At 33.7% G+C, this 17,211-nt stretch overlaps 1 protein-coding gene across 1 annotated transcript in view; it reads left to right on the forward strand.

Moving 5' to 3' along the window:
• Positions 1 to 17,211, forward strand: part of LOC103599321 (protocadherin-15) — a gene marked incomplete at both ends in the record, with an annotated part of 204,472 nt that overhangs the window by 87,418 nt on the left and 99,843 nt on the right. Inside the window, one exon of the mRNA XM_008583428.1 lies at positions 5,528 to 5,660. Within this exon, the coding sequence (XP_008581650.1) occupies positions 5,528 to 5,660 (133 nt within the window). The remainder of the gene's footprint in view (positions 1 to 5,527; positions 5,661 to 17,211) is intronic.

Raw genomic sequence — 17,211 nt, forward strand, 5'->3', positions numbered from 1 at the left:
ATAATATAAATAAAGCAATGCTCTAAGGTATTTAGAAGGCATAGAGAATAAAATACAATCTCCGTCCCCAAATAGCTTGCAATAAAATTATGATGAAATGATTGATGCGTAACATAGCATACTTTTTTCCCCATTTTTTCTTTAATTAAATCTAAATCTGTATTTAATTAACACAAGATTAAATAATTCATTCTCAGATAAAATTATTTTTCTATTTTAAATATACCTCTTTTAAATAACTTTACATGCTGTATTTAATGTTAATAAATAAATAATGATGTTATTCATTTATTCATTTATTTTAACAAAAGTTTACGTAGTTCCCACAAATCCTAGTCTCTTGGGGAGACACTGGAAATGTAAGACAAGCAAGATGAGATCTCTGCCCTCATGACATTCAGATGGAGGCACAGGTAAATCTGGAAATAGGTAGTGGATAAATACAAGTGCAGATTCACTTGGACAGGAATGGTAATGGAATCGCCAAGTAGAGGAAACGAACAAAGACAGGGAAATACAAGAAAGTGATGTGTTGTTATGGGACTATAAATGACTTGGCATGTTTAATTACTAACCTGCTTAAAATCTACCAACCCATTCCCATTGTCAAGATGAACTTCTTATTAATAGGTGTAGCAAATGTGCCCTACTTCTCTAACCTTACCACCTGTGGCTGCCCCATCCACACCCTCTCTTTAGTGGTACAAAACATAATTAACGTGTTTATTGCTTTGTGATTTTGCACGTGTTTTTCTCTGTCTGTAATGCCCTGTGGTTTTTACATGTGAATACATCTTGCATCTTAAAACCCTGCCCCTGTAGATTCCCCTGAGAAGTTTTCTCTGACCTCTTACATAGGTTATAAATCTGAAGTTTTTGCTGATATAGATTGCTGCATGTACTTTCAAAATAGTAGAATAGAATTTGTGGTCATTAAACTGTGAATATTACTTTTCTAGCACAATAGTGGTGGAAGATAAAGAAAAAAATACAATTTTGTCTGTCTTAAGTCTACTAGGAAAAGCAATATAAACACCTGCAACCTTTATCTTAGAAACAAAATAGAAATGCAGAATTATAGACAGCTTGTAGCACATATAGACATATTTAATAAAAAATTGCAATACAGATTGTACAATCTTTTAAATACCAGCACCATTATCGTCGTATCAGAAAAAAAACATATTTTTATCCTTTTTAATTATACCGTTTCCAAAGTTAAAGCATCTTTAATCTACCTTACCAGACTCCTCTTAATTCATGTTTTATTTTGTTCTGATAGTAAGTGCTAGAGATGAAGTTTCATTCATGGTATAAATAATTAAAAATTGAAATAACATTGTCGAGCCCAGGAGTTGAAATCATTTATGGTTTCCTGTAAGATAACATCCTTGTTATAAACCAAGGATGTTTTATATTTACACACATCAGATAAAAAAAAATCCTATTTATTTTCCATATTTGTTCTTGTGAGATGTGGGGAGAAAGGGCAGGCAGATTTTGAATTCAGAAGCCTTGTCTTTTGGAGTTCATCTGCTGCTGCTAATTGACTTAGTAACCTTGATTCAGTCACTTAATCTTTCTGAGTTTTATACCCTCTTTTGTAAAAAAAAGAGAATTAATTTAGATGGTTTCAAGGGTCTTTTAAAATCAAAAGATTATTTAAGAAATAAATTACCTTTTTTGTTCTATTCTGACCATCATTACCAAATGAGAAAGAACAAAGCTTTATGAATTTCAGTTTTAGAAATGGAGGTTTATCTGCATTATATCGGTTATATTACAAAAATAAAATCTGGGTTATGTAGATGCTTAGTTTTATGCATTTAAAACTAACTATAAAATGTAAATACAAAATGCTTGTATAAAATGTTATTTCTCTAGTGACTGCCTGCTTTATTATGTGCTTAAATGATGCTGTTAAATTACTACTATTTATTACAGCATTAACATTATAATTTTACTGTTAATACTATTGGTATTCAATTTCAGGAAAGCTAGCCCTGACAGTATGCTGATGTTAGGGATAAAAAAGAGATAGCATTTTAAAGGCAATAACCCTAAAAAAGACTGGTGCTTATTTAAACACATTGTAGGAAAGTGCCAGAAAGTTGAGGATTAAAAAATGCAAGACCTTGAAATGTAATCTTCCCCAAATAACTCTAAGATCCAAGTTCAAAAGGGGTAAAGAAACGAGCAATTCTAGCAGTTGAATTACTGTGGCAGGGAGCAGAGGAAGCATAGGTGTATCGGCAGATGAGGAAGATCACATTGCTCTCAGTCTTCCGCCTTGGTGTCTAGTACACTTTTCTTCTGAGCACTTTAAAGTTTTCTTCCCCATGGCAAATGCAAAGAGCCTCATATAAGTTACAGGTTCTTATTGTAGTATTTTTACCCTTTTCTTCTGAGCATTTTAAAGTTTTCTTCCCCATGGCAAATACAAAGAGCCTCATATGAGTTAAAGGTTCTTATTGTAGTATTTTTACCCTTTTCTTCTGAGCACTTTAAAGTTTTCTTCTCCATGGCAAATACAAAGAGCCTCATATGAGTTAAAGGTTCTTATTGTAGTATTTTGGGTGTAAACAGTTTAGCCCTCTAATTCTGGAAAATAGAGAAATTGAAAAAGAACTAGGAATATATGAACTTTAATAAGTTTAGAGTAAACTGTACTTTGACAAGCCTCAAAAGACTAATATTCTTGTAAAGTCTTTACTTTATTCTTGTATTCCAGACCAGTAAGCTGAAGCTCTAAAGAATATCAAAAGCAGGAAATGCCTAGCTCTTTTAAGGGAAGCTTTGAATTTGGAGTACAGGTTGTTCCAGGTCAAAAAATGTTAATCGATGAGGAAATCTCTTGAATCTATTGAGGACAACTTTAGGTCAGTGTGTGGAGGATCAGGTTATACTCTCCACTAGCTTCTGAGGCAGTGGTCATCAAAATCTAGCATATGTAAGTAAAACCTTGGAAATCTGTGGAAAATGTATATTCTTGTATCTCACCCCAAAGATACTGACCCAATGTGTTCAAACCCCAACACACTCCATGATGTAAAGGGGAGAGGGGTTACCTTCTCTGTAGGTATTTAGCCTAGAAAAGTGAAATAATGCAATTAAAATATCTAAAATATTGCAAAGATATAAATAAGTTTGCCATATCCATAGAATAGAATAAGAAGCCTTAATCTGAGTAATTTATCAGTGATAAATGATAAATGTGTTTTACATATATGTACATATAAATATGCACATATATTTGCATGCACACACATATATATGCAATCTTATTCAATTTTCATGCTAACCTTAGATGTTGTTATTATTCTTATTTATCAGATGAAAATAATGAAGCTGAAATAATTAATTTTCCCAAGATCACAAAATGGCAACATCAAAATTCTAACCCAGGAATGTCTGGTTACAAATCCTGGGCTCGACATTACTCACCAACAGTTATTATCAATAATGTTATAGGACTTATTATGCATAGATAATGTGCTGTCATAAAAAAAAAGAAACAGATTTATGAAATGTTTGAATGAGTTGATGAATAACAGACCCTAAAATTAGCCAGCATCTTTGAAGGTAATATAAGGGAGAATGTACATCCCAGCACTGCTGTTGAGGCCAGATCACCACCTGCGAGGATAGTAGGTCTACCTCGAAATAACAATTTCTGTGTGTTCACAGCATAGGAAGTGGGCTCTTTGCAATGTACATTAAATTTTGTAACTTCCTTTTTGTAAAAACTAACTGGTTATTTTGATTTCAGATTGATACCTGTATACTTATAAATTTATAAGCAAAACCTTATTATTCATTTTAACCTATTGTAAACACTCTACCCTTAAAGGATCAGTTTTTTATATATATATTTAAAAGAGAAGATAAATAATTATAATTTGATTCATTTTACTGGCAAAATTTAATAATAAAATGATAAAATCAGAAGAAAGAATGAATACAGATATTTTAATTGATTTTAAAATTCTAAAATATTTCAATTTAAAATGAGATGACCTTGGAACAATAATGAAATAAATATAAATATGAAATTCTTTAAAGTCACTGCAGCTATTAAGAGATGCTTAATATTCTATAGGTATATAACTGTCTTCTGAGGACATGCTCAGAAACAACTTGGATTCAGGCATTTTGTAATGTGATAAGCTGTACAAACAAATTTCAGTGCCCATGATCTGAATTTCTCTTAAAATAAGCTTTTCAAAAATTTGATTGGTTTAGTTAATAATCTCCAAAGAATGTGTTTGTTGACCACATCTTTTAATTGAAGCACTTATTAAAAAGAGTTTTGGGCTAATTTAAGAAAATTCTAGCCCACAAATAGAAATTATAACAAACGTGTTAGTGTGTTTAGAATAAAAATAGCATGATTAAAAAAAGTTTAAAGCATACATATCAGGCAGTGGTGGTATGTTTGTATAAAATTATATATGCATGTATACATATATACATATATATTATATATATATTATTATATATATATTATATATTTTATATATTATATATATTATTTTATTATTTATTTTATTTTTTATTATTTACATATAAATAATATTTTTGTATTTTTTATTTTTTTATTTATATTATTTTATTATATCTATTATATATATTATACATATATATTATACATATATATATATATTTATATATATATATATATTTCAAGACAGTGAACTAATTTTGTAAATTCCCAGGTCTCATTAATATATTTTAGCCAATGTTTCTTCTTTACAAACCTTGAGCATCTTGCTTCTTCAGCTTTAGTTTTGTAAAGAAATTTCAAAGTTCAGAGGTATCAAAGGAGCTGATTATGCCAGTGCTATTCTTTTCCTTATGATAATAAAGTATCTTCTTATTCTTCAAGAAAATTCCCTGTCAATGTAAGGCTTTAATTAAATCTAATTTTTCATTGTTCATATTATATTTTTTAAAGATGATTTTAAAATGTATTTAATTTTGTTTGCAACTATTTTCCACAAAGATTACTTTATGATCCTGACTCTTGACATACACTTACATTAGCTATTGATGTCAGCTACAGAACTAATAAAATTCAATTCATAATTTGTTTGTTGTGTTATTTTAATCAATACTCCCTCTGCTGGTTTAATAGGAAGAAAGCCCCAAGGACAGCTCCTATTACCAGATTTTTATAGAATGCTTTTTGCTGTTAGAGGAGCATTAAAAAATATATTCAGAAGTCAAGGCAAGTTAATTAATTAGCTTTATTTGTACAGCTACTCCTTTTTAATTTCCACTGTTAATCTAAGCAGGAAAAATAGATACTGAAAGCAATGTCCTTTCTTTTAATAAGATAATTTCATAAGAGAATTGTATTTTGGTGGTAGCTTTTATTTTTTCCATCCTTTCATTCTGATTTTATTATTTTCTATAAAATTTGGAAATTTTCTCTCCTGTAAACCCAACAACTGAATCAAGACTGTAGCCTATCAATAAATGTGATGTAGATTGTTTAAGCATCTTGTTCACTTCTCTTTCTCTGCAGGCACTCCATCTGCACTGTGTACATTGAAGTGCTTCCTCCAAATAATCAAAGCCCTCCCCGCTTCCCACAGCTGATGTATAGCCTTGAAATCAGTGAAGCCATGAGGATTGGTGCTGTTTTATTAAATCTACAGGTATGCTCTTGCTATATACATAAAGTTCTAAAGCGACAAGCTTAAAGACCAATGAGTCTATATTTGTGTATGAGGGAAAAAAATCCTCACATTCCTGCTTACACTCTAGTGAATGAAAATTCCGTCTGGAAAGGAAAACAAGGGTAATATGAATGGAGGGTTTCTGCAGCTATTCTATTCTATTGATTGCCATGATTGAAGAACTAACGTTTGGCTGGCAGGGATTAGCTGCAATCATTACAGGAGAAAATGAAGGGATTGAAAATATTCACTCTTTGCATCCAAAGAGTCTGCAGCTGACTACTATTTTCTGTCTTGGCTCCCTTTGCCCCAGCTGCATGTATTTTTTGTCACAGTGTTGTATAGAGGAAATAGCCTTAGACTCAAAGGCTCATGGTAGGCATTCTGATTCGGAGGCAGAACTGACTTCATTCTGTTGCCATAGGGAAAATCTTGTAATTTCTGTGCCTTGTTTTATTCATTTAAATAAAGTGTGTAGGTTTAGCTGATATTTCCATTTGCAGTTCAAGATTCATGGGCATATGAGTTACTTGCAGGAGGACAGCTTGATTCTCATTATTTATATATTCCTGACGAGAGCACATTTGGCCAGAGAAGGCTATATCTTTGGCTGAATATGCAGCTTCCAGTTGTGCTAAATATGGTGCTGATAACTGTCACTTGCTGTAACAATCATAAGAACCATAACATGACATATTATTTTACCTGTGAATGTTCAGAGAAGAGAGTTTATCTTCTCCTGATGTTACATGAGAATGACAGGAGTTGCTGATATAAGAATTCAGAAAGCCGGCCTTGAAAGTTAGGAGAGATTTCAATGTGATGACCCAGGAAAATCCCAGTATCAATGTTTACCATCTAATGAGATGACAAAATTCACAGCTACATCTTGCTCAAATCCTGTTTGAATACTGACACCCTCACTCAAATCCTGATAATGTAAAAGTGAAGATTCTATAGAATATTTGTATTGAAAATGGTGTAAAAATAATGAAACATATTAACCTTATTTTGCAAATGTGGAAAGTGAAACTCATAGAAACGAACTGATGCTTAAGTTCAGTTGATTGAATTTTCTTCCAAAGTGAGGCTATCTCTATTAGCTCTTTCTGATTATTTGTGGATGCCAAAATTTGGTTGGCATGACTGAGTACTTCTTTGGGCCTAGGCTCTGATACTTGTTTTTTTTTTTTTTTCCTTTTGTCCAGGTAACTAGAAAAAGTTTGCTTTTATTGTTCATTTAGTATTAAAATGTGTAGAAAACAAATTTACATAAAGGGAGGCATATTAGTAATAAGGAAATTTGGAGGATTTTTGTGGACGATTAAAAGGGAAAAATACTAAAGTTTCTTCAGGAAGAAGAAAAGAGCTAGTCAAATTATTATGATGATAAATAATGGAAAAACCAAACATTAAAACACATGCATTTAATGAAATAATGGAATTTTTTTTCTTTACATTTATGGGAAGTCACTTATTAGAGGAAAAGGAACTAAAATATTAAAACACATGCATTTAATAAAATAATGGAAATTCTTTTCCTTACATTTATGGGAATTCAATTATTAGAAGAAACAGAAAAAAAATAAATCTTAGATTTGTAAGATTCAGGTTAAGAAATTATATATATTCTACACTTACATATTTTTAAAGAATGTGCCTTTATATAATTTAACTTTCTATGTACAAGTACATGATACTTGTAAGGTGGCTCCATTTTCATTTCAATAAATCCCTAAGAGATGTAGGAACCATATTATAGCTGAATCATTTTACCTGTGAGTTAAGGATGAAAGGAGTTGGTCTTTTTCATATCTCAAGTTTCTCTGGTACAAAGGCCAAAAAAAAAATATGTGAAATAATGACATTTCTATCACCCTTTGTGCTTCTGGTTGAGGCAAAAGCAAGAATGGCATTTGCAGTGGCATCTCTGTAAGAAAGAACTAGGGTCAAACCATCAAGGTATTTTTCCTATTTTTTCTATGCTACCAACCACCCACTTTTATTCATGATCAACGGAGGCAGAATTTAAACTAGCGACCTAAAAGTTGAAAAACTTTCATCAAATTACTCTTGCAAAGACTTCTAACACAAGGAAGTATTGGAGGTGCCCTGGCTGCCTGCATCTCCTCCGTCCTCATCCTTTTTTGCCCACACAGCACTACCTACAGCTGACTCATAGCTCAATTTAAAAAGACAGAAGATTTGTGGGGAAATGTATGTTCGGAGATAGCAGCAGACTGGTATCAGAATAATCTGTTTTGACTGAGATCAAAGTGGTTTGTTTTAGACAACAATCATTGTTTCTCTCCCTTCCCTTTCCCCTTTTAAGTATGTTCCTTTCATTCTATCTAAAAGTTGTTTGGGGAATTGTGATTTTCTGTTGGCCTGGCTGCTCTATCAATGGCGTTCAGTGCAGGAAAATGTCACCCAGAGTTCTGCTTTCTCAAACCTGGTGTGCTCATCAGGATTAGTTGTTTTTGTTTTGTTTTGTTTTGTTTAATTTTTCTAATTATTAGGAATATTTTTTGTTGAAATGTAATAGATTATACATAATTGTGGGATACAGAATTGACTATTAATATCTATATATAATACACAATGATGAAATAAGGATAATTAGTATATTCTTCATTACAAAATGTGATCACTGTTTGTGATCCTTTACCAATTTCTCACTAACTCTCCGCATTCCCCTTTCCCGCCTCTAGTAACCACCGTTCTGTTCTTTCCTTTTGAAAGTTCAATGTAGTATTACAACTGGTATATCCTTCTTTCTTTTTGATGCATTTATTTATTTTTTTTTTTATTTTTTAGCTCCCATTTATGAGTGAGAACATGCAGTATTTCTTTTTCTATGAGAACTTTATTTCACTTAATGTAATTTTCTTCAGGCTCATTCATGTTGCTGCAAATGACAGAATTTCATTCTTTTTTATGGCTGACCAGTATGCCATTGTCTATGTATACTACACTGTTCTTATCCAGTCATCTGTCAAATGGACATTTACGTTGGTCCAACTGTTGGCTATTGTTTTTTTAAAAAAAAAAAATCCAGGGTAGCTTTAGGTTGGATATTTTCCTTCGGAGTCCATCAGATCTTGCTCAAAAGCATGCTTATATATAATTCTGACCTATCAATGAAAACTGTTACAGTGGTGTACGGAGCCAGGTCATGACAGCTGGTTGTGTCCACCTCCTCCCAACTCTGTGTTCAGTCAAGTCATGTCACGTTATTAGCTTGACATTGGACATTGGCCCTGGTGGGCATATTTATGTCATGGAAATTGGCAAATGCAACAAATCAGTGCCCTCTACTCCGTAGGTGCGTGTAAGACATTTAACAGCACACCACTAGATATGGAGCTAATTTCCTCAAGCATTTAAATCAATAAAATCTGTTGACTCCAACAGCTTTCTCCTTTTTTTTTCTCTCTGATTTTTTAAATTTATTTTTGTCACACTAATGATGAGGCAACACTACCAAATAGTATGAAGTATTATACTCAAATACGCAAGTCTTTTTATTTTCCTCACAGGAACATTATTTCCTTCCAAATTACACTTACATATAGCTCACATTCCCTTCAACTTACCCACCGCCAGTAGCAAAATCCTCCTTTCTTTGACTTGGAATTCCCATATCACCATTGTCATATGAACATGTGTTGGATCAAACAATTCATTCACCTATTATTGGTGAGGTCATCTAAAGGAAAGTTCAAATACAATTTCCAAAATGCAAAACAAATGCACATAAATAGGGAATTGAGTAAAAGTATGACCCTCTTTTCACATAATATGTTCCTTTAGGGGTAAAAGGTAGACTTGGGGGGAAATAAGTGCTTAGCAATTGTTCACTGATTTAAGACATCTTTTTCATTGCTCTCTTTTTGCTAACACTCTTCTATGTTGACATATGGACTTATTTCTGAAAATAAGTAGTAGTGGAAACAATAATTTACTTGAAATAGGTCAACACTGATTTTTTTGTTTTTTAAGTACAGAGTAATACAGGTGAACAAACTGTATTCCATGATCAAAGTGGCCTATTTTTGTGTGTCTGGTAAGCAAAGAATTTTTTTTACAGCTTTGAAGGTTTGTTGAAAACATATAAACAACAAAAACAAAGAATAATATGCAGAGTCCATACAAAGCCCGCAGAGCATAAAATTTTGACACATGCCCCTTTGCAAAGTTGGCTGACCACTTCAGTATAACATTAAGTAACATTCCAAACCAAACAAGAAGTGTCCATTATGTTGGCATAAAGTACAAAGCCACCTCTAAGAGAAAGAATATAAAAAATAGTGTTGCAACTCTAAAACTTAGCATTGGTTTATTATATTAAATTGAATTAGGGGATCATTCATTTAACTGTGTCAAAGATGGATCTCACATTAGCTAGCCAAAAACAGAAGCAGCATTAGTAATCAAGGTTATATATTCAATTAATATTTATTAAGATAAAATAATGGTGCATAACTACTCCTTTGGTATGAAGAGAAGGCAGAATTTTAAGAACTTGGGAAATAGGAGGGAGGGAAGAGGAGACTAAATGAGATAGCATGTATATTGCATAGTGCTTGAAATGAAAAAGAAAGTGATTAATTAACGTTCGTTATTTTTGTTCTTATTCTCATTCAAGAAAGTTAGTCTTGTTTCTCAACAAGAAAATTATCATTCTTGTTTTTCTCTTATCTCATATAAAATTTGGGATTTTAAAAGTAAGAAGATACTGGGCACCTTGAATAATGAATAGGAAAGTGAAATGTGAAAGAATATGGAGGACTGAATATGTTACAAAGAATATCTTCACTCAGTTTATTTTTTTATTAGCTCTTTCATTAGGAAAGAATGATCATTTGCAATTTAGAGAACAAAGTTCTCTAAATTTAGGAAGCCCAAGACACAGATGGCTGAGAGATCAATATTTATAATTACAGCATCAACATTTAATTTTAATTGACTGCTACTCCAAGCCAGGAGCTACACCAAGCACTTGAAAACTTCCTCATTTTTAACACTCTCAACAAAGGAGTGAAGTAACTTTCAATGTCAAATAGAAGCCTGATGCTGAGGCAGGGTTCCAACTCAAGCTGCCTAACTGTAGAGACTATGAGCTAACCTCGATTCTATACTGCAGTTCCTAAGGACTGAGATTTGCTTAGTCCCTTCAGCTTTGCTCACACTTACCAGCAATCTCTTCAATAGAGTAGATCTATCCATAAGGATAACCACTATTTTTCTTACAAAGGTCTGTTTGATCAGACTTTATTTTATTTTCTTATGGTCGATTCATGATTCTTTAAAAGAATGAAGAAATATATTATACAGATAACATCCATTGACACTGGAAAAACTTAATTAAGCCACTGCCATAAACCTCTGCTTCCACCTATCAGTGAGCTGACTGGCTCTGACAGTTTGATCCTCTTTCCTTTTTCTGGCTTCTTTTTGCTGGAAACTGCAATAGCAGGTGAAACAGCTCAGAGACAAATAGCAGGAGAAAACAGAAAATGGTGAGAAGCAGACCAAGAACATGGATGTTGCCACCTCTGATTACCTGAGGAATAAAAAAATCTATGTATTTCACTAATGAACTACTTCGGTATAACTGTAAGAAGGTATTTTGCCAGCAAGCAACATGTGTTTTCTTTTCATCTTTATCCATTCTTCTCATTTTTTTTTATAGTTTCAAAAAGCTGTGGAATTTAACCTGTGTGCCTCAAGGAATTATTATTTTTAGCCCTGAAGAAAAATTCCTGCTGCCTTGATCTCACTACAGAATTGAACATTTTCCAGAACAGCTTGAATTAAATGCAAGCTGTCTTATAGCATGCTCCTCTACATTAACAGGACCTGTCAGAGGTGCTAATTTGTTTTTCTGACATCTTGGAAATATTCTAGAAGTTTCTGGGGGGTTTTCCTTCTCTTTCTTTCTTTTTTTTTTTTCAATGAATATTTCTTGTAAAATAGGATGGTTTTTTTTTGCCCTGAAGATGATACAGGAGTTTATGATTCATGGATGTTTCACAGCCGGTTCAGGTACAGCATACATGAATCAGAAGCTCTGTACCTTAGAATTAACAATGTCATTTATATTATGGGAATTATTTTGTATACTTCACTTCGAGATTTGCTCTTCTGTAAGCAAAGAAGATTTTTTTTGCAACATTTTGATTTTTTTAAGGATTATTGCACAAATTAACACTAACAGTGTGAATTGTACTAAAAGATGGATATTTCCCCTTAAGTTCCATAATATATGTTTTGTACTACTTAGTAGGTTACTCTGATTTTGAGATATGTGAGGAATGGAAGTCTCATTAATTTTCCTCTTCATTTTCAGTTCATATGGTGGAAAATATGTTTTCTTATCTTGGCACTCGATTTCAGATGGCTCTTTTATCATTACTATTATTTCAAAAGCATAATGTCATCATGAATGTATCTAAGAAGTTGAAATACATTGAACAATATTAGTTACCATATTCCAAAGCATAATATATATTTGGTATGAAGAATGAATAGATAAATAGATAGGTAGTTAATGAGAAAGAGAGAGAGGCCTCACAGTGCCAGTCACCTGCTCCTTTCAAAAATAAATCTGATTCATAGTGTGATTTTTTTTTCCTTTAAAGCAGATGTTCTTATATGACCAAATTTAAAAACAAAATCCAAAAAAAAACAGAAAAACAAAGTTTGATCCCTTTGACACTATGGGATATACATTATCTGGGGATAATTTTTCACCTCTAGGCATATAAAGCTGTCAAAAGTGGAAAAGCATATTTTTAATGTATCTTCTATTCATATATGTATGTCGATTTCCCCAAAGAATAACTTAGCCCTGTGTAAATCTTCTGTAGACAAAAAAATGTGCTCATAGGCATAAAACCAGAGAAGTGTCAGGGAGGTTAGAGAAAGAAGAACCTTATGGCTGGTACATTTAAAACTGCTATTTCCTAAATTGTTTTTTCCTTGACCCTTCCTTTCTTAAGGAGGAAATAATCATGATGAAAATATGTGAGATTTTGCCCCAAAGGAGATGCAGGCTATGATTTCAATGTTTGTGCTTTAATGAATTTAGGCTTTACTTCTGTTTCTGATTTACACTTTAACACTAAATAGGGCACAGAGGAAATGGGTGAAAATTATCTTATTTTCCACTCCAAGAGAACTGGTAGGTTAGAAAACTTGATATGGTGCAAGAAATAGTCATATCCTCTAGTTTCTTTTGAAAACAATTAAGGGTCAAAAATATAAAGATAAATAGTCTTCTTCTGATAGCGCTGAACATAGAGTACTTCTGTGGCTGGCTGGACAGGTGGACGTAGATGATAATTTATGGTTTGTATTAAGTTCAGGCAGAGATCACTGTAAGAAGAATAGCTTCATTTTAGCAGATCTCCTGCTTCATATTTTCATGAAACACTTGAGTGAAGACTTTTACAACCTCAAACCACTACACCCACCAGTCTCTTCGCTCCCATCCTCCTCTGTTTTGCTTCTACTTCTGCAATTAAAATTAGCAGTCCTCTTTCCTGTCTGAACCATTCCCTTCACTTGCAGACTAGATCGATGCTTCTCAAAGCCTCTGATGCAAACCTGAGATGACATCTTGCAAGTAAAGATAAAGCAACAACAACAAACCCTTCCTTGATCCAAAACCCTTCTGACTACTTAACCCATTTCTGTGCTTTCCTTCATTGTAGAAACTTCTCAAATATGTTGTGCCTACTGGCCTGGAGAAAGTCTTAGTCATTCTCCCTCCTACTACTCTCTCTTGACTCCATTGTGACCAGGATTTCAGTCACATTAATCCATTGAGATGGCTCCTTTGGTGGCCTCAATGCCTCTTCCACTGGCAAATCAATTCCTTGTCTTACTCTACCCCAAACTGATATTTCTTCCTTATTTAAAATAGTATTTAGGGTTGGCCAGTTAGCTTAGTTGGTTAGAGTGCCACCTTGTAACACCGAGGTCAAGGGTTTTGATCCTCTTACTGGCCAGCTGCCAAAGGCCAAACAAAAAAAGTAAAAAAAAAAAAAAAAAAATAGTTGACTTCTGGTACATTCCAATCTCCTGAGATTTTTTTCCCATTGTCCTTAGCTGCTCTGTCTTGGTCTTCTTTGATAGTTTCTCCTCATTTCTTTGACTTTTAAAAATTAAAATGCTCCTGGCTCAAGTTTCTAACTTCTTTTCCTAGTTACATTCACTCCTAAAATTATTTCATGTAATCTAATGGATTTAAATTGTTTTATGTTTATGTCTTCTAATACATGTCTCAGTTTAGCTGTCTTTCCTAAAACTCTAAACCCATGTCCAACTGTAAGATCAGTATTTTTCTTTGGGTATTAAATAAACATCTGTCTTAAGTTGGGTTTCCAGGGAAATAGACTTTGAGATAAAGATTCAGTTGCAGGATGTTTATTAGGGAGTGTTTTTGGAATCAACTTCTGTGGAAGGGAGAGGAAGGAAGCAGGATTAGATTTAGGGAGAAGTCAAACTTGAACAAAGTCCCAATAAAGCCTTCATCTGACCCCACTGAAAACTCTAGAGCTGAGATGACCCTTCAGAGTTGTAAGGTTGGAACAAGGATATAGGCCCTTAATATATCTGCATAGATGATTTATTAGATGCAGGTAGCCTCAGAAAGCAGTTTGACCTTGGGCATGGTGGCTTTCTTCAGATGAGGAAATTTCTGAAAAAGATTAATAACTGAAGCCTTTCAGCAGGCAGCATTTCCAAAGTCTCATCTCAAATTTAATATGTGACATATGCAGCACTTGAAACTTACTTCACCCTTTCCCAAGGAAAACAACTAGTCTTCCCACATTTTCCCCTGCCCAGTGAATGGCAATCTTGTCTTTCCAAATTTTCAGGCCCAAACCATTAAAGTAATCTCTGATCTTTCTATTTTCCCATTGTCTCCTCTCATTTCCAGTTAATCAGCAAATCTGGTTGGTCCCAAGATATTTCCACAATATCCCCATTTTGCACCACTTCCACTGCTTTCACCCTGATTTCTAGCCACCATTGCCTTTTGCCCAGATTATTGTAATAGCTTCCCTACTGGACTTACGCCCACTCCTCCATGGTCATCTACTCACACAGCAGACAGAGTAATTCTTTTAAAAATTATCTAAGATAACTTCATTTCTTTGTGAAAATCCTCTAGTGGCTTTCTGAATCACCTAAGATAAAAACAAATGCCGCTCTGATACTACCTGATCTCCTGTCTTACTTCTCATCCTTAAATTGATTCTACTCCATTTGGCTGGTCTCCTTGCACATTAGGTGGCTCCTGCCTCAGGGCCCTTTGCCTTGCTATTTCCACTGCCTGAAACACTCCTTTCCCAGACAGTCACATGACTGACTTCTTCTCTTCCTGCAGGTTTATGCTTGCTTTTCTCCTGAGCAAAGTGGTCTTACCTGACCACATTATAAAAAATAGCACTTCAATTTTCTGTGCTTGTTGTACAATTTATTCTGTTTACTTTTACCCTATGTGTACCCTTGCTTATTTGTTTATATCACTATGCCAAATATTATATTAGGTCCACAATCACATAGATTTGTCTTATTCACTCTTGTATCTTTAGTAACTAGAACAGTGTCTGGAATATACTTTGTAATAAATAAAGATTTATTGACTGTCATGTGCATCTGATTTTAAGAAAGGTCAGAACTAAGGTTTCAAACAGTGCCAATAGTCTCTGTTCTCCCACACACACTTTCTTTTGCTTAGCTTTGGGCAGACTTTATTGTCAGGCAGCCTCTATAATGAAGAAATAGAGATGCTAACAACTATCTTTTTCTTGATTAACTCTGAAATAAAAATGTAGGGTCATGTATCCTCTAGAGGAGGTAAAGGGAATGGCAAATAAGATACCCAAGTGATGAAATGTAATAAATATTCCCTAGAAATAAAAAAAAAAAAAAACAATTAAAAAGAACAAAAACGAAAACTGCTTGACTATATTAGGCTACTTTAAAAACTTTGTGGAAAAGTAGAATTGAAAAATAATGCTATCTTTCCATGAACTTTTGAAGTACCCTGTATTTGAAAGTGTAAGAACAAATTTTATGAAGATTCATTTTAACATTTTCTTCAGAAATTTTTTGCTGTTCCAATAATCGCATATGTGTGTGTGTTTGGAGGTAAGTAGCATAATGCAAAACAAAGTATGAACAGGGCAAGATTAATGTAGGAGAGTGTTGATGGGAACTCTTGGAGTCTGTCTTTGAGAAATTCTTCATACGCGTGCGCACTTGAACAAATGAACAAACTCTAGTCCCCTTTCCCCATGCCACAAAAAGATTCCTCAAAGCATGTTTACATTGTTCTAAGACACAGAGACTGTCTTAGGGGGGCCAATGGGTATGCATGTTTTACTGCCCCAGAAAAGAATGTGATGTTGAAAAGTGAGAATAAAGATGAATGCTTAGGCCTGCTGAATTCATTACTGTTAGATGTGATATGAAGTATGCAAAACATCCTCAGCGATTGAATTTCTGCTTTTATACAACAAATATAATAAAATGCATCATTTCAACTTTAGTTTGCTTTAAACATGCATTCTTATATGAATTCCCATCATTATTGTTATAAATATTTGAATTTGGATTAATTCCAGTGCATGTCCAGTTCCTAGCTATTCCAAGGACCAAACTTCTGTAAATTAAGTTCTCTCCCTGGCATGTAGCAGCCTCTAAAATGGCTTTAAGCAGCCCAACACATTCTAAAATCAGAAGCAAAATCTGTGATATCAGGATTTGGAATGTTAGGAAAAGTTTTTAGTTTTGTTTTGTTTGCCCATAAACTCTAAATCACTTTCAAAAAGTGAAACAAAACTTTTCTTAAGGAACTGAAAAAACTTCAGCCTAAATACTTAATTGGCAATAGTACACTCCTTCAAGGTTTCAAACTTACATCAACTGTAACCCTGGGTTTCATAGTACCAAAATTCTCCAGAGATGAGATTAGCTGTAAATATATTCTCCTAATTTAAAATTGTGGGAGGTTTTCTCCTGAATTACGCTGCCATGTAAAACGTTTAGCCTGTAATGAGAACATTTTGAGAGTCATAGGAAATGATACATTAGATAATACATAGAATTTGTGTTTCCATGTACCTAGAAAACCAAATCAGCAGAGAGGAGAAGACTATAGCAATCAGTGAGTGTGTTCTGAGATGAGTAATAAACCTCTGGTAACGGTAACTCTGACTGCAGGGAGCATATGTCCCAGATTTCATGGGATGGTCTCCATTTTAAGAACTGTGTATATTTAGTTCTTTTCCTAATTGGACTAGGTGCCAATGATGCATTCGGAGATTGACTTAAAGCAGTGGATCTCAGCCAGATGCAATTTTGCCCCCCAGGAGACAGCTGGAAATATGTGCAGACACTTTTGTTTGTTGCAACTGGGAAGTAGATCCTAGTGACCGCTAGTGGGTAGAGGCCAGGGATGCTGCTAAACATCCAAAATGCACTGGAAAGAACCCCCCCCCCCCCAAATGAT

This window comes from Galeopterus variegatus, unplaced genomic scaffold (assembly GCF_000696425.1).
Source record: "Galeopterus variegatus unplaced genomic scaffold, G_variegatus-3.0.2 Scaffold2913, whole genome shotgun sequence".
Taxonomy (NCBI): domain Eukaryota; kingdom Metazoa; phylum Chordata; class Mammalia; order Dermoptera; family Cynocephalidae; genus Galeopterus; species Galeopterus variegatus.